Below are 21,160 nucleotides of genomic sequence, written 5' to 3'. Positions count from 1 at the left end.
CTTGGTTGTAGGTATCTCTGAGTCCAAAGGAGAGAAAAGTAACTCAGATTTCCCGAGGACACTAGAAGTCAGAGCTCTTCAGCATGTCCCGCCCTTGCATGTGCCTCTCTGTTATCACACTGTGCAGTTTTATTTCAAACGCCATCAGCTTCATTCGTCATTCATCACTATCTATATATAGATAGTGAAGCTGATGGCATTTGAAATATATATCTATCTCCTGGAGAGCAAAGATTCTTTCTTATACGTCTTTCTGTCTCGAGGGCTCAATATAGTGCTTGATGAACAGCAAGTGTTCAACAGATATTTGATGCATGAGTTACCGAATGAGTAAATGTGTGTTAGAGCTGGAAGGGACAAGAACTAATCTAACATGGTCACTATACTGATAGTGCCCCAGGAAAGTAGTAGTGGATTGCCCAAAGACATAATCATGTTAATGGTAGAGGTGAGAGAGGAACTTGGCTGATACCTTCGAAAACTGTGTCACGTCGGCCCCTGGGTTCCAAAAGTCCAGTACTTGTGACAAATACCACATTTGATTTGTAACCTCAGCCTTTTCCTCTGAACATTACTTCTTATAATCTTGTTACACGAGGAGCACCCCCTGCGCTGGAATTTCTCTGTCCTTGTCTGGATGTTTCCACCATCCCTAAGTAAAGTATGACTGTTTGGCTCCAGTAAGGGGTGACAATAAGGGAAGGAGCTCTAGGATATTTCCATCAGACCATAGCGCCCTACTCTCTTCCTCCCTTCCCTACCCTTTCCTCTCCCTCTCTCTCCTTTCCTCCCCACCCCTATCCTGGATAGGCTTCTTTACTTGAAGATTCATACGATTCATAAATCATATCTTGAGTTCTTTCCCTTCAAATCCTTAATGTAAAATTCCAAATATCATCAATGTTCTGCATAGATAGGAAGACATCACATATGAGGAATGGCGAGAAAGAAAATCCTTTGTTTGATTTGTTTTATTTTGTTTTAATGTCCTCTTTGCAAATGTCAATATTCCTAATATGGTGTCTCAAGAAGTGTTTCTTTTCTCCCTTGCTTCCCTTCCTATGACCTTGACCTAAAGCTCTTCTTTCTCTCTACTTCCTCTTTCTTGTTCTCCTCTTCTACCTCCTTCATCTTCTTCAGAAAACAAAATGTAAGTGTTAAATTATGAAATAATGCGCTGAGTGCCCAATGGAATATTAGTTTATCAAAATGCTAATATGTATGGGGTAGTTTTTAATGAAAGAAAAGGGGGGGGTAGCTTTTGCTAGATCCATAGCTGGATCCAGGTTCTTGATGATATGTTGATTTGCTCAAGCAAAACAGCAGCTGCTGCTGGGGTCACCACCTGATGGAATGTCCAGTAATCCACCATCATTCTTCAAGATTCAGCTGTCTTGTGTGTCAGTGAAAAAGTCAGCCATCAAAGCAAACTGTTAGAGCTACTCCCAGTCATTCAAGCTACAACATTGAATACAGAATCTCTGGTCAGTGCACCCGTATCAATCAATTCACCCTGATCCAACCATTCTCAGACATATCCCTCAGATTGTTTTTCAATGGAAATTGTTAAAATCTTGCAATTTGAATATGTATAGTATTCTCTCATCAGTCATGCTTGTATCTGATCCTCAGGGTCTGCAAGGACTTGTGTTTAGATCTCTTAATAGAGATGTAGAAGCAATGACAGGTGGGAAAGAGGAGTCTTGAGGAGGATCAGTGCTCCCCTACAAGACAGTGACCTGGAGTGGTCATTAAGGCTTCCTCAGGCGAGGTAAGCTAACTTCCTCATACAGGGGAGGGGGGCTATTTCCACAAGGAAAACAGAGTCAGCAGATTTTTTGGTTTTTAAGGATCTCAGTTTTATCAGAATCTGCCCATTTGTTCCCAGGCCAATTTGGGGGGTCTGTGGTCTTCTAGAAGAAACTCTGTGAGGCTGTGATTGTAATTTGTGTTGTAACTCAGCCTTTGAAGAACTCAACTTTGTATTTGGCTTTCAGAAATCTCAATCTCCAGGCTCAGGAGATAAAGGTTTATTTCAGGCAAGTTACAGAAACTCTCTGGTTCTTTATCTGGACCTTGAGCTGGGATTTTAAACCCTGATATCACTATTTTCCTTCTGCAAGTCCACCAGCGGACTTGAAAGAAACCATGAAACACCACAGTGCTTTACTTACACTTGTTTGTTCTATGGCAACATCTTCTTGATCATTCAGAGCCTTTCCTTCTATTAAACGCTTCACTGCAGGTAACAACAGGTGACAACCAACTAATTACTTTATCATCATATGTCCTTGACTACTAGTTACCAGTGATAACACAGTCATTGATGGCTTTAAATTTAGCTGGATCAGAGAAGCAATTCAAATTCTCATCCTTCAAGTTCTTCTCTAGAACTACCTTTGGTTCCAATAAAGTATCCATCAGAGAAAGAGAACTACAGCAAGGATTATGGACCCAAGAGATTTATTGTAAGAATAAGATTTCTTTTAGACCATAAACTTTATTATAGAAATTAGACACAAAAGTGAAGGTGCCAAAAAAGTGAAGTTCTGGACAGGGGAGCTGGAGAACAAAAAAAGAGTCACTCAGCCGTCTTCCTGAAATGCTGACACAAGTGTACAAGTTGGGGCTTGCAGGGAAGTCTGAGAAGCAGTCATATGGAGCTGCTAAATTGGGGCACAAAGGGAAGATTTCTGGAGAGGCCTATGGGAAGCTGTTGCCCTTAGCCCCTGTGTCAGTGGGTACACAGCCAAGTCAAGGGCTGCTGTCTGGAAGACAAGCTAGATACAGAGCAGAGGAGAGAAAGAAGGCACCTCTGTGTCCATCTATGACATACTTCCGAGAGTAATGGCTGTTGCTTCACTTTGGCCTTCCAAATCTCATGCAAGTTCTGTTTTTGGCCAACTCTAAACTAGAACCATACATGGTAGAGAATTCTGAGAAATATAGTTCCCTGTGTGCCCACATTGTTATAGCACAACTTAACACAATCTTCTAGGAGTGTGCAGGTGGAAGCAAGTGACATTAAGTGCAAACCCAGAGCAGAATGTACGAATACACAAAGAACCATATAACCTGCTGAGAGATGAACAATCATGTAATGGCAATTGCACTGTGGTCAACTTGTATCCGTCAGGCTGATGCTGAGAGGTGTTAAAAGCTGGGAATTGAAAAGAAGAGAATTATCACTTTGCTCTCTTTTTTTACTCTGACAGACAATTAAGTTAAATGTTTCCTTCCTCTATATTTTAAATATTTATTAATCAAAAAGCTGGGACAATGGAAAGTTACAACTCAGCCAGTCCTCCAAAGAATCTACTCTTGGGGGGATATATTCACTAAACTTATCATTCTAATCTTGTTGTCTATTAAAATCCATGGCTCTTTTTACTGGAAAAAAAAACCATTTAGTATTAAGAAATTTTCGTCATTTAATTTATTAAAGCATTGCCCAGGAGCTTTCTTTTTGGGTCAATTTCAGTAAATCTTCACATAATCATGGAGATAGGTGAATAAGCTAAATTATTTATCATTATCCCTTCTACTCCTTATTGTATAATTTTATTAATGACATGAAACTCTTTCATTGCTATTTCTTAATAGGAGGATGCAGGGTGATTTTAAGCAATATCTGGAAAAAAAGCAGAGCACAGCCCTAACAATTTGTGTCAGTGAGGAATTTTGAAATTTGCAAGGCACTTTAAAATGTTTTCACATTTGAGCCTCAAAACAATTCAAAGAAGTGACCTAGGCAGATGTCATATCGCCATGTTTATAGACATGGAAACTTGGTCTCTGTGCTTCTAAACAACTTGCTATTGCCAGAGCTCTTTCAGTTTATCATGCATGAGCTAACAGAACTTACACAATTGATTACGGTTACTGGGTCAGAGGCTTTTCTTTTTCCCCAGGAGTGATGATGGATTGCTCAGCTTCATCCATACTTTATCACCTGGTAGCTTGTATGATCAATGCATACATTTTGAGGTAGCACCGAAAGGAGAATGTGCTTTGGTAAGAGGAAAACTTGAATTTGAAAAATGGTTCCATCCCTTTCTAGTTTTGTGGCTGTGAACAAGCTACTTAATCTCTCTGAGCGTCAATTTTTCCATTTTAAAAATGGAAATAATTTTTACAGGGTTATGAAGATGACATTATATAATGCATATTGTTAGGATGCCTGATATCATGCCAAGCACATAGCAGGGGCTCGGCAAATGCCATTTTTCATCTATAAATCTTATTCCTCAAGGCTGAGGGCAGTTCCTTACAAAGCCCTCCCTATTTAACCTCTCTCTCATTTTCCCAATTTCATTGTACCCAAACCATTCAGAGCCCTACTTAATGGTTCCCAAATTGCTTCATAGCAATCTGCTCTTTTTCATTCATTCAACAGATATGTAGCAAGTGCCAACTATTTTCAGACACTGTACTAAACTCTGGATATAAAATAGTGAAGAAAACAGACATGTTCCTGCACTGCAAGGTGCTCACAATCAAGCAGGAAGCCGGGCTCATACCGGTCGACGTGTAGTAACAAAGGGTAAATGTAAATGTGAAGACGAAGCTGCAGTGTGCAAGACTGAGTCCAGCTTGGATGGTGAAAGATGTTCTCCTTGCAGTGACATTTAAGCAGAGACATGAGGGATTAGGGAAAAACCAATCATGTAAAGATGAAAGATCAGCATCTCCGAGACAGAGAACAGATATAGACACCTTGAATGGAGGAGGAAAGCACTAGAAAATCAGCGTGGTTGGAGCACAGCAGAGGGAAGGGGTGTGGCTCAAAAGCCGGTCAGGAGGCAGGCAGGGGTCAGACTGCCTTTGACCTCAGCCTCTCCCAGAAGATTTTGGGCACCCACAGTTTATTTAGGAGGTTGGGAGGTGGGGAAATTAGATAGGGAAACAATGGAAGCAGTAAAGGTGAATGATTGAACAGATCACCACTGGGGGAGCCTGGATCTCCACCCCCTGAGAAACTCCAAGATATATAGATATATGGATCACCTACCCAGGACACCAGGAAGTTGGGCTCTTTATGAACCAGAATCCTATGCTCCTTGTGGCATTAATTCTCTGGCACTCCCAGCTTGCCCTGTGCAGGCGTACCACACTCATGGCCAGGAAAAGTAGCCCAGGAGCAGAAAGTTAATAGATGCATACTGAAAACAGCCTTCAGTGTGTACCGATGAATGCTGAGTAGTTGGGGTGGGAGATGAAGGAAGCCATACTGGACACATCATTTTCATCATAATGGGGAACTATGGAAGGATTTTCATAGTTTACTATGATAGAGTTTAGGTCATCAGTTTTGTTTGTCTGGGTACATTATAGGATCCTTGAGAACAAAGAACATTCTTCACATTCCTTTAGCACTAGACACAGAGATGATCCAATGCTGTTTACATAGCAGGTACTAAATAAATATGTTTGATTGACTGTCCAGGGATAAAAGTATTGATGGATCCAAGGTAATTGGATCACAAAAGATCAAATGGAAAAATTTTTTCATCAGTATGTCTGGCCTCATTTTTTATAAAGTCTTTTATTTTTTATTTTTTTTTATATTTTTTTAAAATTTTTTTTATATAAAGTCTTTTAAAGTGGCCAAATGGCACATGGACCACCGTGGTATCCAGGGAGTCAACTATAATTTGGGCTTTCATAGGAAATATTTCAGAGAGAATTCAACCCCGCTTTTAACCCTGGGAAAGGTAGAGAAGCATAGTGGGTGAAAGGACTGATTTTGGAGTTCCACCCAAATCACGCAGGTCCTGGGCCATAACCTTTAGCAGCTATGGGCCGTTGAACAAGTTAACCTCTTTAGTCCTCAGCCTCTTCATCTGTAAAATGGGCATAATGTGAATTGCATTACCTCACAAGGTTAGTACAAAGGCAAGATAAAATAATATTCGATGCCTAGTATGTAATTAACATTCAATAAATGTTATCATTCCTAATACTTTGACTTTCCTTAGGGTTATACTGATAGGTTTTCTGGAACACAGATAAAAATAAACTCTGAAGTTTACGTAAGACACAGAGTCAGGAGGGGCCTCTGGTCTACCTGCACTTCAAGCCTATACCTTCAGGGGAAAAAATCCCCAAAGTCTTATTTCCAGTGGATACTTCTTCCCAGAGATAGCCTTTCCCTCCAGGAATGGAAGGACATATTTGTAGAATGAACAGAAGCACAGGAAGGCAGAGTGTGGACTCACCCTCTCCTCGGCCCTCTCCTCATCTGCCTGTGTCCTCTGTGCTGGTCTCTTCTTCCCCTTTCTGGAGAACTCAGAGGGAGAAGCTCGGGACTCTGAAGTATCTTTATGTGAAAGGCCCCAGTGGCTGGGACTGCACTGGTCCGCACCTTTGTATTCGTTTCCCATTTGCATTTTTTTTTTTCTGATTTCAAAGAGATAGATTCTCCTCATAGAAATTCTGGAAAATGTATAAAACCATAAAGCAGTAGAGAAAAAAATAAAGCTCTTTAAACCTTCTGTAGGATGTGATTGTATTCATCCAAGACGTGTTTGCTGAATTTTTTCTTCATAAGCTTAGAGTCACGGGTTTATTTTATTTTAAAGATTTTATTTATTTATTCATGAGAGACACAGAGAGAGAGAGAGAGAGAGAGGCAGAGACACAGGCAGAGGGAGAAGCAGGCTCCACGCAGGGAACCCAACACCGGACTTGATCCCGGGTCCCCAGGATCACACTCTGGGCTGAAGGCGGTGCTAAACCGCTGAGCCACCTGGGCTGCCCAAGTCACGGGGTTTAATTGTGTCTGACCTGAAAGTCTTTTATAGCTATCTTCCCTTTCTTCTTGCTCTGGTTTCTGTGAAAGCAAACATTTCTGAGTCACTGTTCTCTGCCTCCAAGTGTAGGTGTTTGTCTACTTTTGTGTCTCCACCTCCTGGAAGAGCATGGGCCGTCAAGAGTAGCCATACCCAGATCCAGGTCAAAATGACATTATTGCCAGGGGCAGGATGGAGGGGACAAACCCAGAGCAGGTCAACGACCACTAGCCTGGGGTGCTGAGCTCAGGTGGGACGTCCTCACCCCGCACGATCTGCTACTGTGGTCTTCCCACTGCAATTACCAACCAGCCCAGGAAGGCGGCTCCAGCTCCGGTCTCATCTAGCTGGAACAGATACTCATCCAAACGCAGAGCAGGAGGTGACTTTTTAAGGGAATCTAAAATAAGGCTCTCAAACTCGGCAACTGTTCTGAACACTCGTCTTACCACACTAGATGAGAATGACTTTTCTGCTGCCAGCCCTGGAACTTCTAGGAAAGCTGCAAATCTGGTGCTGCTCTTTCCACTGGGGGTGTCGAGCCAGCAGGGGCCGACGGGTGAGGAGTGAATGTTGAAGCTTCCCAAGTCCGTGCCATGAAACCAAATAGGTTACATCAGCTCGAAGCTCTTACTCTGTCTCTGCCCTGTCAGTCAAGAAAAAGAAAGAAAAAAAAAAAAAAAAAGAAAAGAAAAAGAAATAGAGAAAGAAGATAAAAGAATGGGGAGGGGGGTAAGAAAGAAAATACCTAAATGACCCCAGGAATACGTCTCTCTCCTTGATTCCACTCTGAAGCCCTCAGGAAGTTCTTCCTTGGCTCAAACCCAGGTTTCTCTTATTGCCAGTTAACCCCATGTTGTGTTTACTTCCTCTGAAAGATGAAGCTCCTGGATACAAGGAAAGGTGGTCAGATGATCGTGAATCTGAGCTCCACGATCTCCACCTGTTAGTTGTGTGACTTTGCAGACTTTCCCTTGCCATCCTGCACTTCAGTCTCCTTATACGTAAAATGGGCAGAATAATAACACATGCCTATTCAGGTTGTTGTCAGGATTAAATGAGATAATATATGCAATGCTCCACAATTACAAACTCAAAAACATTAGTTATAAGTAGGATATAAACAGCAGCCCTTCCATGGTATTGGCAATGTCTTTGGTACCATGATCCAACTTTTAAGCTGAGTATGAATTAGATCCTGTAGTTCTCCTTTTTCCTTCCTTTAAAAAAACAAACAAACAAAAACAAAAAAACCCACATCTTTTGTATATCGCTTAGATTGTTTTTAACCACTTTCTGAAAATTCAAAGTAGAATTTAAAGGATCTAAAGTCTTTTGTTGATTTGCTTTAAAACTGAAAGCACCATCCTCTGCTTGGTAAGTCTCAGGAAAGTGCTGGAATCCTCTTCTCTCTATGCACTGTGGTCCTGAAGGTGAAGACCGAAGAAGTAGACCATTAGTGAGGAGACTTAAAAGAGAAGCAGGTTCTTTTCTCTTAGTTTCTGCCTCAGTTACTCATGGGAAGGGGCCAAGGGCATGTATCTTTCCTTCTGCCTAAAAACAAGAAGCATCTTCTCCTCCCTCTGAGATTTGACTCCACCCTCAGGGCCTTCTAGGGCCCCAGGGACTGCCAGCAATGCACAGTTGCTTATTTATTGGGGTTATATTTACACATTACACATGCCAGTTGCAGAGGAACTATGGTGTTATTAAGAACTCAACCTCGTCCTTTTATGAACAAATATTTCCCCAAATTTGACTTTTATGTCCTTCACGTCTATTAACTGAATCTTTTCTTACTCCCTCCCCCAGCCCTCAAAAGTCCTATATCTCTTATAATCCTTTCAAAGGAGGCCGTATGCCCCATGTACCTCTACTCCCCTGGAAGACGCTTGTTCCTTATCCCTGCTCCCCATTGCCGTATTCAGACAGTAGCGCTGCCCAGGTGATCCAACTCTTCCTTTTCAGAGTTCATAGAAGTCACTCTGTCCCTCTTGTACCTTTCTTGAAGGTCTCCACCAATTTCTGATACTTTGCCCATCTTACTCAGGGGCTTCTTGATCTAAGCAATGGTTGTTCTCTCTTTTCCTCCTTGCCATCACCTTCAGGAATGCCAACAGTCTATGCAGATAATGCTCCGCATATTCTGGCCTCACGTGCTCTTTTCCTTTCTTTTTAATTCCAGAGATGGGCAAACATCCACCAACTTTTAATACAGTCCAGCTGAACAGTTAATGAGTTCAGTAAAGAATTATTGACTTAATCGGCCTGGATCTAAGCCTGAAATTTCTCTCCCTGGTTTATTCCTTTGGATGCTAGAAGTTTGTTTTAATTTTACTGTTTTAAAAAAAACATTCTGGGAGCAGTATGTGCTTGCTGGAAAAATAATTCCAGTTTTTGCAGAAGTATATAAATTGAAAAATTACATATTCCTGATCTCCTCAACTCCAATGTCTTCCTTCTGCAACGTACTCAGTCACTAGTGGGACCTCCACAATACAGACTTGCTTTTCCCTCGATGTGGCTCCACGTTGAGATGTCAATCCTCCAGATGTCCCCTCTAATCTCCTGCTCTTCCTTCTTTCTCAACTACTTGCAGTTCCTAAAATTGCTTTTTAGTCTTCCTCTCACCATGAGTTACTCCCTGATTTTTATTTATTTATATATTTTGAGAGAGAGAAATAGAGAGAGAGAGAGAGAGGACACAAACATGCACGTGCAGGATGGAGGGGCAGAAGGAGAGGGAGAGAGAGAATCTTAAGCATGGAGCCTGATGCTGGGCTCCATCTCATGACCCTAAGATCATGACCTGAGCTGAAATCAAGAGTCAGGTGCTTAAACAACTGAGCCACCCAGGTGCCCCACCCCCTGATTGTTTATTCTTCTTTTCTATCACATCTATTGGCATTTAATTAACCATTTCACAGACACTCCAGGATGTCTCAGCAACTTGGACTTCTCCTGTTCCACTTTGCCACTCTCCAGCCTTCAGGAATGGTTGGCAATGTTTACTGGAGAAAGCCTTGAAGCCATTTGGAAAGGATCCACCACAATCCATTCTTTGTTGGGTCTACTGATACTCACATCTGCTTTTGTTCATTTTACATTAATTAATCATCCCACTTCCTAGAGACTCTTCGATCTCTCATTCTCCTCAAGGTCCCAGTTGTGTCCAGCTTCCCACTTACAGAAAATAACTTTATTGCCTGTTTTACTGACATACAATCTCTCTCATGTGAGTAACTTCAAAGTCTTTTCTTGCTACCTCCACATCCCTGTGTCTTCTTCCACTTTCTCCTCTTCCCCTGCCCCTAAAGCTGAGGTTAACTCCAGCCAGTGCTCTTGATCCAAACCCTTCCTCCTTGTTACCAAGCTCACGATTGCCCTTTTCCTCCAAATTTGGTCTTAACTTCTGAGCTTTTGCCTCTATGACCTTCCCAGAAAAATCCTTACTTATCCTGTAGTTTCCTATCAACATTTTCCTATCCCTATCAACACTTTCACTCCCACTATCAAATGTTTCGAAAATATAATCAAACCAATTGCATCCATTAGTTTTGCACCAACACTTCTTGTTCAGCTTCTTCCATAGTATGGCCTCCTCTTGACTCTCAGCTGAAACTCCTCATAAGGTCATCAGTGGTTTCCTGATTACTAAGTCTCCAAGCCAATTTTTATCTTACTGAAGTCTCTGCTACAGCACTCATTGTCAGTATGGAACATTCCCCCATTTTCGTCCCTGACACAGCACTATTTTGATCTCCTATAACTTTGATCAGTTTCCATCTCTGTTACTGGCTTGACTGCTTCCTCTACTCTCCTAAATTTAGGTATCCTTAGATCTCCTATCACTGTATAGACTCTCTTTCAAATATCAGCCACTTCCATTACTTCAATTATCACTCTATAAGAATGACTCTCCTATCTTGATCACTAAATCCATGATCTCTTCTGAGGACCAGATTTAAATTTACAGGCAATCAATAAGGATCTGCAACAGAAAATATACCAAACAGCGGAACTACTATCTTTCAGTAATTCACCAAAATGACAAGCACAAAGGGAAAGAGGAGAGGTACCCGCTATATGTTCTCTAGGCCTTTTAGAAAATATGGAGTTGTTCCTTTGGCCACATACATGCGAATCTATAAGAAAGGTGATATTATGGATATCAAGGGAATGGGCACTGTTCAAAAAGGAATGTCCCACAAATATTACCATGGCAAAACTGGAAGAGTCTACAATGTTACTCAGCATGCTGTTGGCATTGTTGTAAACAAACAAGTTAAGGGCAAGATTTTTGCCAAGAGAATTAATGTCTGCATCGAGCATATTAAACACTCAAAGAGCCAAGATAGCTTCCTGAAGCGTGTGAAGGAAAATGATCAGGAAAAGAAGGAAGCCAAAGAGAAAGGTACTTGGGTCCAACTGAAGAGCCAGCCTGCCCCACCCAGAGAAGCGCACTTTGTGAGAACCAATGGAAAGGAGCCTGAACTGCTAGAACCCATTCCCTATGAATTCATGGCCTGATAAATGTGAAGAAAATAAAAGACCTCAGGATCGCTTAAAAAAAGAGAGAGAAAGAAAGAAAAGAAAGAAAGAAAGAAAGAAAGAAAGAAAGAAAGAAAGAAAGAAAGAAAGAAAGAAAGAAATATATACCAAACAAAACCCAAGGTCCATCAGTTTTCTCCCCCAAATCACCACTGCTGCTATATTTTCTATAATTTTGAATGGCCTCAAAATTATCCCCTCTTCCATGACTAGCGTGAGCTTTTCTCCTTTGCCGCACCCTTGGTTATTCGCCAAATCCAGTGTTTTAAACCTTCATATTTTCTTCTGAATCAGATATATCCCACTCACACTGCCCTACACCAGCTCTTTTTCCTTCTTACTACAGTTACAACCATTTCTCCTATTTTCCCCATTCCATGTCTCCTTCTGTCAGATTAATTTTCCTAAAACCCATTTGATATCACCTCAACCTCCAGTGACTCCCAATTATCCCTCAGACTAAGTCTAGACTCCTTAATAGACATTCACAACTATTTATTTAACATTTCCAGAATTATTTCTCTAGGTGTGCCCAGGGTTGAGATAAACTAAGTCATTCATTTTCTTGATGTCAGGTCTGAAACTTTTCTGCTTCTATGCTTTTGTTCATGTTGGTTCACCTGTCAAGGATGTCATGCTTTTCAATCACTTCCTGTAGAAAGCTTATCTTTGCTTCAGGAAGGTTATTAATGCACCTTTTTTGTCTAACTTTTACCATTTGAGATGTAGCCAACCTTTTATCTCACCCTCTATATCTCACTCTTATTCTGTTTTATAACATAACCACCTGTAAATGTGCCACCTTGTCACCTCTGATGTCTGATCCTCAGTATAAATTGTGTCTTTAATACTATTTTCCAAGAACTTTCTTAATTTCTGCAGATTCAAAGGTGAATTAAAATTTTCACAACTTCCCTGGGAAATTCAAATTTTACTTATCCCAAGGAAGCCTGTATTTATGTTTTTCATCCCCACCTCCCAACATAGGTTTTTCATTCATCTGAAAGGTGAGTGAGTTCCTATGGCCACTCCTTTAAGGCTGAAGAACATAGAGAGGTGGGGCCATCTTTACCACCATGGCAAGGGAGAGTGTGTCCTTCAATCCCCAAATTAAAACTCAGAATGCAAATCTTTGTCCTAGAGGGGAGAACACAGCCTAGTGATGGAAATGGACTCCAGCACACCCAGTTACAAGTTATTTGATAAAGGCTGTGGTACAAGTGCATGCTGTGGGAGCCATCTCCATCATGGGGTGGAAGAATGGAAGAAGAAATCCAAGGGCAGGATGAAAGACCTTGGCAGCTACTCAGCTCAGCTCAGTCAGTTTTCTCAGTGTGACTTCATTAATCATTCTGAAACACGAAGTCCAGCACTGTGCCTTTCCCAAACACTTGGCATAGACACACTCTCTTATAAGTACTTACAGAAATGCAAACTTTTAAAAAAGTTATGTTATTGTTTCATATGGTCTGGATATGGAGGCTTTTCTCTTTCCTCCTCCAAGTCCTAGAGTTGTTGTGTTGACCTCTTCCTGGCAACACACAGCTGCTAGTGGAAATCTGAGCCCCACCACTAGTGGGAGTGGTGTATGAGGGACATCAAAGAATAGAAAACAGAGAATTCATGGTTCAGCCACATACAAGTTGAGTGGCTAAGTCACTGAACTTCTCTTGAATATAGTTTCCTTTAAAAAAATGTAGAAAGCAATAATGCCTACTCCTTATTTATGAAGAAGGAGGGAAATAGTATTTATTAAGTTTACGCTATGAGGCACCTGGCTGGCTTAGTTGGTAGTGCATGTGACTCTTGATCTCAGGATGGTGAATTCATGCCCCACATTGGGCATATTAAACAAACAAACAAACAAACTTATGCTAAGGGCCAGGTGTTGTTCTAGGTGATTTATATGTTTAGTTCATTTAATATTCATAAGTAGCTACCAGGTAGGTAGTAATATTATTGTTCTCATTTTATGACAGAAGAAACTAAGGTTCAGAAGAATTAAATAACTTGCTCAAGGTTACAGAAGGAACAAGCAGAGCATCCAGAGTGAACCTGTCTGATTCCAAAGACATCATTCTTTCCCATTGCTCCATTCAGCCACTCCAAATCATGGCATTACTTGAAAATGGCAGTGTTATTCAGTGACACATGCCCCAGATTAAGAATCAGGAGAGTGCAACCTGCATCTACAAGATGAGGCTCTCAGAACACCCTTTAACCCCCAATGCACAATTTCCTTTTTTTTTTTTTAAGATTTTATTTATTTATTTATTCATAGAGACACACACACACACACACACACAGAGAGTCAGAGACACAAGCAGAGGGAGAAGCAGGCTTCATGCAGGGAGCCCAACACGATACTCGATCCCGGGTCTCCAGGATCAGGCCCTGGACCAAAGGTGGCGCTAAACCGCTGAGCCACCCGGGCTGCCCCACCATTTCCTTTCTTTGGGAAATTTTACTCATCTACTCAAATATTGCCTCACTTTCCCAGCTATCTCCCTGCCCCCCAGGTTCAAAGTATAATCCATGGCTCCGTCTTCCAGGCTACCTGTATCATAACCACACAATTTGTTATTGTTTTAATGCCAGAGACTAATGCAATACCTGGCATTGAACAAGCACTTGGTAAACAAGTAAAGTTTAACAGTACACAAGTAATTTAATCTCTCTAATTCTCTTTAATTCTCATATCATGAGAATTCAACAAAATACCTTGTGTTCCTAAAAATAAAACTGTAAGATGAGGCCAAGCAGTTGTTCCTTTTTCAAAAAGAACCCCCCACACACACACACAAAACAGACAAACAAGGAGTTTTTCATTCATTTTAATCCATGTGAGTTCTCTAAATAATGTGATTATAAACCCTCCCTGCTCTAGAAAAAAGAAAGGAAAAAAAGGGTGAAAGAAAGGAAGGGAGGAAAAGAAAGAAGGTGAAAGAAAGAAAGAAGGAAACAAACAAACAAACAAAGGAGCCTGGCCAGCTTAGTCAGTGGAGCATGCAACTCTTGATCTTGGGGTTGTGGGTTTGAGCCCCACATGGGTGTAGAGATTACTTAAAAAAATAAAATTGGAAGGAAGGAAGACATGCTGGGTTCATTTGTGTTTTTCTTGTGTACTTACTTAGATTCCAGAATTTTCCATAATACTTAAAGTTTTGTGAGTAGAGAGGTTATACCTACTTTCTCTCACATATAAATACACACACACACAGAGTACTCATCTTAGAACTTCACACTACATAAGGAGTCATCAACTTTCTGATTGATTTGCACATGGAAGTATCTTTTGATGGTAAGATCTTTTCTTAAATTATTATTTTTTTATTGGAGTTCAATTTGCCAACATAGAGCATATCACCCAGTGCTCATCCCGTCAAGTGCCCGTCACCCAGTCACCCCATCACCCCGCCCACCTCCCTTTCCACTACCCCTTGTTCATTTCCCAGAGTTAGGAGTCTCTCGTGTGCTGTCACTGAGAGTGACACTGATATTTCCCACTCATTTTCTCTCCTTTCCCCTTTATTCTCTTTCACTATTTTTTATATTCCCCAGATGAATGAGACCATATAATGTTTGTCCTTCTCTGATTGACTTACTTCACTCAGCATAATACCCTTCAGTTTCATCCACATTGAAGCAAATGGTGGGTATTTGTCATTTCTAATGGCTGAGAAATACCTTATAGGAAGTTAAGTCCTTAAGACTTTGAAGATGAAGAGCCTTGGGTGTGTGTCATAATTCTGCTGTATACAAATTGAATGAGCGAATCTTTTAACTTTTGTATTTATTTCCTAGGGGTGGGGGAAGAGAATAGTGTCTACTCCTTAAAATCATTGTGAGGATTCAATGAGTTAATCCATACAAAGTGCATATCATTGTGGGACCAAAGCATGCTCTCAAATACTAAGATGATGATGAACATAATGATGTTGGTGATGAAAATTATAAGAAAGGTGTTGACAAATCACAAAAAGTTGGTTATTTTTTATCCTGTTGAAGTTAACAGCTGGGCACATCTCTGTAAGGATTAAAGAAATAATCTAAACAGGAGCCTAATACTTCTTGGTTTTATAAGATTTTACAAAATCCAAAACACATCCACGCATTAGTTCATTTGTGTTTCCAGTAACTCTGGAGGACAGACAATTAGAGAGAGAAAATTGGTTCAGAGTGGTCAAGTGAAAGTACCAGTCCTATCTCAGAGTCGAAAGAGGCCTGAGACAGGCCTCCCATCCCCCACCTGGGGGTCATTTTGTGGTTTCTTTTTCTTCTTCTTCGATATTGTTTCTGATGAGCATTGAGTCAGCCAGGGCTCAGGTGTTGCTCCTGCATCAAACATCAGAATATCCGGAGTATTTAGGTCAGCAGCAAAGGCAATAATGACACTTATTTCTCCAAAAGTTTTTTTTTTTTTTCCCCTTCTCTCTAGCCTAAGATGCCCCACCAGAAACGCATTGAGAAATTACACTGGCTAACAGCAATTCTTGAAATATAACTTTTCTTTTGAGAAGTTTGAAGTAACTTTATCACTAATTTTATTTTCTTTTTTCCCATTCAAATGTTCAGATTATTATAACTTCCTATTAATAGCTTTCTCATGGATACATACCATGGGCCTCCCAAAGATTGGTTATGATCGGTGTGACACTGGCTTCTCTCGCATATAGGGTGTGTAATGAGTGTTTGTGGGGCACTCCCGGGTGTCAAGAATGTTCTGGCTTTCCTGATCGTTCAGATGAAATTCAATTCAATTCGACAAACATTTTTGGCCTCATTTTACCTATCAGGTTCTCTGCCATGTGCAGATGCAGGAAGGGATTGTATCGTCTGGTCCTCATGTCAGCATTTCCTGTCCTAATCCCATGCTTCCCTTGGCTGGTGACAGTAACCACACAGCTGGCAGTCAGGATGATGGAACGATTTGGGGGAGCCTGATATCTCCCAGTTCCACACGTGCTCTTTGGCCACAGTTTAAAATAAACATGTTTTTTTACTCTCCTTGTCCCACGGGTTGTGCACTATTTTTCAAAATCCATTAAGAATAGCAAAAGCAGGTCACTTGACTTGCTTACACTGGGCTCTGATTTCTGCATCTTGACTCTTGGTTCAGGTATGTGTTGATCTTGAAAAGCATCAATGGGCCCAAAGCGACTGTCCCATCTGTAGCTCCCCTGGTCCTCCCCACCCCCTACTTTTCAGTAGATAATTTTGCCTCCTTTACAAAGATCCGTATGTCTATCTTAAGGTCTCTACTCTATCTTTCCTCAGTGTCACTGCCCCCACTGCTGTCTCTAATGTCCCCCATGATCTTAGTGAAATAGGTTTCTTTCCTCAGGAAAAGTAATGTCTCCGTGCATATCTCAGATGCCTTTCCTCTTTCCATGTCTGTCATTCTTCCCCCTTCCACCTCAAAATCTCTACATATGTCAGGCCCCACTCCTTTCCTCTTTCTCAATCTCTGAGTACAATTGGCTGGAGTCCTCTTTCAGAAGGAGTATCTCTCAAGTCTCAATAATTTCTTTCCTTGTCTACTGTGGCATTGTGTCATCCTGGTCTTCTCCCATTTCTCTGATTTTTTTTTTTTCTGTTCCCTATATTGATTATGGCCTGGGCTCTTCACCCTTTCCACACTATTCTCATTCATCTGTTCATTTACTCATTCATTCAGGATTCGTAAAGGATCTAATAATCTGCCTTGTACCAACCTGGGCATAGGAGTACAGCAGCAAGCAGAAAAAAAAAGGCTGCTTTCATGAAGCTTGCATCCTGATAGGAAGAAACAGAAAATAAACAAGTGCATTAAATTTCAAACAAAGTGGGGCACCTGGGTGGCTCAGTCGGTTAAGTGTCTGCCTTCAGCTCAGGTCATGATCCCAGGGTCCTGGGATTGAGCCCCACATGGGGCCCCCTGCTCAGCAGAGTGTATGCTTCTCTCTCTCCCTCAGCCTCTCTCCCCTGCTCATACCCCCCCCTCTCTCTCTAATAAATAAATAAAATCTTAAAAAAATAAATTTCAGATAAAGTAATTTTGGATAATAAGAGAAGATATAAAGAACAAGAAGCAGGATAATGACATAGAGAGTAGCTTCAGGTGGGGAAGTGAGCAGGAAACTAGTTTAGAAAGTGTGACCAGGAGTGCCACTCTAAGGAGAAGTCATTTGAGGCAAGACCTTAATGATAAGAAACTAGCCACAGGATAAAGAGCATTCTGGGAAGAGGGGACATCTGGCACAAAGGCTCTATGATGGGAAAAGCTTAATAAGTTTGAGGTACATTTTTTAAAAATGTGAACATTGTGAACAAGATAAGTGAACAGCCAGTGCCCAGAGCAGGCCTTATTAGGCCATGGTGAGGAGTCTAGATTTTATTAAGGTGCAACGAAATACACTGAAGGGCTTAAAGCAAGGAAGGTACATGATCTTATAAAATACAAAAGATGCTCTAGCTACTGTTTGTAGACTAGAATGGATGGTTTCGTCCAACCACTGTAAGGGAAAGATAACCATCAAATTGGAAAGGGTTAAAAACAAAGCAGTAAAAAAGTAGCAAAGCCGAAATGGCAGAAAGGAGGAAGGCGTAACTGGAACAATTAAAATGAGTTAAAAACTCTTGAAACAAGGCAGAAGGTACTTGAGGGAACTCAAGGTACTTGCGAAAGTGACGGAGAGCCACTGCCAAAAATCAAAGAAAATGTCAGAAAACTGGAAAGACCAAATGCTCCTATTTTCAATAGAGGAGAGACAGGGGAAGGGTATATGCAGACCAGAAGCAAATACATGGTTCCTAAAATCTCAAGTAAAATCCTCAAAGTGACTAAAATGGGAATGGTAAACGCTTAGAAAAGAACATTGTGATTATTTCCTAATAGCACAAATGGATGTAAGAAAAATTATGTAAAATGAAGCCAATTCCGACTGTGGTAGTAGTGGTGGTTGTGGGGGTGGTGGTTGACAGATTTATCAGACGGAGAATACCTCAGTCGTTCTATGTATTTGGACCCATCCAAATTCATTTACTTTCAATAAAATCATAGAACCCCAAAGGTTGTTGGAACCTTATCTGTAATCTATTCCAAATTTCTAACCTATATGAGATTTTTTTCCCCTGCAACATCCCAGTAATTCTTTGGATAACGACTGCTTGAATGTAACAAAAGGTAATTTATTCCACTTTGGAAGCATTTGAAATATATTGCTGAACATCTATTTCCAAGTAAATGTAAACCATTAATCTTACCTCTTTTCTCTGGACCACTATCAATGTAATTTTTTTTCACATAGACCCTATGATTTAAATATTCAGGATGTGTCATGTTATAAATATGGAACATAGATACATTTCAGTATTTATTTGTGATTGAGCAACCATACCAAAAAGTCTAATTAGTAGCTCATTATCAAGCTAGAGTGAGGCCTCTAAAATTGTATCAATGGACTCTTTGGGTTTTTTTCCCCCTATCTATTAAAAAACAAACAGACCTATGTTTAGATCAGGTGATTGTCAAGACTAGAAGTAAAACAAAGCTAAGGAATAGAGATATGTTGGATGATTCAACCCGGATTCAATAAGAGTATTAACAAGATGTGACAATTAGTTGAAACTGGTAAACGTTAACAGCAATAAATGTAGTTCCGTAATCATTTTCCCAAAATTCCGTGTATAACTAAAAGTGACTCTGCAACAGTTCAAGTGAAAAATACTTAGGAATTTTAATTGACCACAAGCTCATTAGGAGTGAGGCGGGGCAGTAAATGTATTTGAATAGACATACCCTCTCCCTCTAAAGCAAGTGTGGCTGTCATTCCCCTGGATTTACGCTGCTCGGACCACACAGGGAACATTATCCCCTGTTCTGGATGTCACTTTGAGAATCATGTTGACAAACTAAAAATCTTCCTGAGAGAGAGATGATAACAGTTGAAGGACCATTTAACGGAGTGTGGGGAGGGAAGAGGAGTACAGAGAATTCGATTGAATGTAAAAAAGAACTTTGAACAACAGAAGGAACTAACTTGGGAAGTAGTAAGCTCTTACCACTGAAAAAGGTGGAGCCTATTCATCAGGAAGGCTCTTGGGGGATTCATGAACTGGAAAGGCTGAATTATAAGAGCCAACTTTAACTTCTCTTCCAGGCTTAATTCACTGTGCTTCAAGGGCTTGGCCTTCAAAACAACGTAGAGTTTATGGCCTGGTGGCTCCCTGCCCAGGAAGATCCTATCTTGGAGAACCTTCTGCTGTCCTGTCATATGTTAGGAAAGAGAATTTCCTGCCTATGGTTCGTTTACAGCCAGCTGTTACTCTCCCGTTCTGTTTTGGGATATCAGGGTCAAGCTTCCCCTTTTGGAAAAGGAGCAGGAGGGACTAAGAAGGGCCTGGAGGGGGAAACTTTTGTATTAGTCTTTCATTTCAGCTCCAGGCATTCCTAATGTATTATGTCAATTTGAGTTTATAACAAATCTGAGTTCGAATTTAAAGTTTCAGGTTTCCCTTCCAGAGATGCGGCGGCGGGGGGGGGGGGGGGAGACTGAAACAGCTGCTAGGACTAGGGAGTGGCCAACCGTTGGAAGAAGCCAAACCACAATCTATCTGCTTTTTAAACTAAAAAAAAAAAAGGGGGGGGGGGACAAGAAAAAAGAAAAAGCGATTAGAACAAGAGGGAGCTGCCCCCACGCCCAGCACCACTCGCGCGCTAAGGCTTGAGCACCTCGCTGGCGGAGGAGGTGAACACGGAACAGGTGCGCCTCACCCCTACCCCCCTTCTCCGCAACAGGGATTATCTTGCTGCGTTCGGTGTGCCCGGACCCCATTACTCAAGGCTGGACAAAGGCTAGAAGAGGAGCACAGAGGGGGACGGGCTGGGGGCGGAGTGGGGGGGGGGGGGAGCCCGGAGCTTCTCGTGTACAGTGTACATTACGGATGACATCATTGCCCGAAAGGGACCTGGCCCTCCCGTTCCTGGAGCTGGAGGCCGGCGAGCCTGTGCCCGCGCCGCGGCGGGGTCGCCGGGGGGTGTGCAGCGGCGCGAGGAGGCGTGCCCGGGGCTGGGGAGAGCCGCGGGGACCCGGAGGCAGCCGGCCGGCCCAGACACCGCGAGGTCTGGAGGGGTTTGCGCCGCCCCAGGCTCCACCCCGCGCTCGGCCCTGGGAGGGGCACGCCTGTTTGGGGGTGGGGAGCGTGTGCACGAGGGGTGGGTCCGCGGGGGCGGGCGGGGGTGCGGGGGCAGGACAGCCGCCTGCGCATGTCCAGGCTGACAGCAGACGCGGTCAAGGGGGACCCGGAGAAGGGCAGTTGGCCACCCGCCACCCAGGGTCGGGGCCCCGCACTACCTGGGGGCGAGCCCGGGGGAAGGGGCCCGCCCTCCCCGCCTCCTCCCTGCCTCGTCCCACCGCCACCCTCTCCCGAGATCGGCGGCCCGACCCAGGGAGCCTCCGCCTCCTTCCCCGCCCCTCCGGACCTTCCCGGGGAGCGGCGGGCGGGCGTGGACGGGGCCGAGGGGGAACGAACCTAGGAGCTCGGCCGGGGTGGCCGGGCGGCCTCGGGGGAGCGGGGCGCGCCCAGCTCGGGGAAGCCGGGGCACGCGGATGAAGCCGAAGCTGCGGGGCCTCGGCGGATCCTGGTCGGCGCGGCGCTGTTCCCAGGGGAGGTGAGAGGCGGCTCCGCATGGGCCCCGTGGACAGCCCGGCCGCCTAGAGCCAGCGCCGTTCTCCTCCAGCCGAGCGGGCGCGGGGCGCGGGGCGCGGGGCCGGGGGCGCGGGGCGCGGGGGGCGGGGGCGCGGGGAGGGCGCTGTCCGCGGTGCTGAACCGGATCC

The 21,160-nt window shown here is 42.8% G+C and overlaps 2 protein-coding genes and 1 long non-coding RNA gene across 7 annotated transcripts in view; 2 read left to right on the top strand and 1 right to left on the bottom strand.

Annotated features, from left to right (window-relative positions):
• Nucleotides 1-10,823: 10,823 nt before the first annotated feature.
• Nucleotides 10,824-11,321, top strand: LOC140625297 (large ribosomal subunit protein eL21-like). The gene has a single exon (XM_072812582.1). The coding sequence runs from the start codon at nucleotides 10,839-10,841 to the stop codon at nucleotides 11,319-11,321; it is 483 nt and encodes a 160-aa protein (XP_072668683.1). The 5' UTR covers nucleotides 10,824-10,838.
• Nucleotides 11,322-14,839: 3,518 nt separating this feature from the next.
• Nucleotides 14,840-21,070, bottom strand: LOC140631151 (uncharacterized). The gene is made up of 4 exons (XR_012028799.1): nucleotides 20,856-21,070; nucleotides 19,386-19,513; nucleotides 17,057-17,117; nucleotides 14,840-15,677 (listed from the first exon to the last, which is right to left on the bottom strand). It is a non-coding gene; the product is annotated as an uncharacterized lncRNA (long non-coding RNA).
• Nucleotides 19,978-21,160, top strand: part of SCN3B (sodium voltage-gated channel beta subunit 3) — a 25,167-nt gene continuing 23,984 nt past the window's right edge. Inside the window, exon 1 of one of the 5 annotated variants that reach the window (XM_072822448.1) lies at nucleotides 19,978-20,086. Coding sequence is in view for 1 of the 5 variants with exons in the window: in XM_072822451.1 (XP_072678552.1) it covers nucleotides 20,933-20,994 (62 nt within the window). In the remaining 4 variants the exon portion in view is untranslated. Of the gene's footprint in view, nucleotides 20,087-20,421; nucleotides 20,446-20,558; nucleotides 20,995-21,160 lie in introns of those variants that run through there. The other 4 variants (XM_072822449.1, XM_072822451.1, XM_072822450.1 and 1 more) reach the window with 4 other exon arrangements.

Source organism: Canis lupus, chromosome 3 (assembly GCF_048164855.1).
Source record: "Canis lupus baileyi chromosome 3, mCanLup2.hap1, whole genome shotgun sequence".
In the NCBI taxonomy this organism is placed as follows: Eukaryota; Metazoa; Chordata; class Mammalia; order Carnivora; family Canidae; genus Canis; species Canis lupus.
The sequence above is the reverse complement of the archived record's forward strand: the minus strand, read 5'-3'. Positions and strand labels throughout refer to the sequence as shown.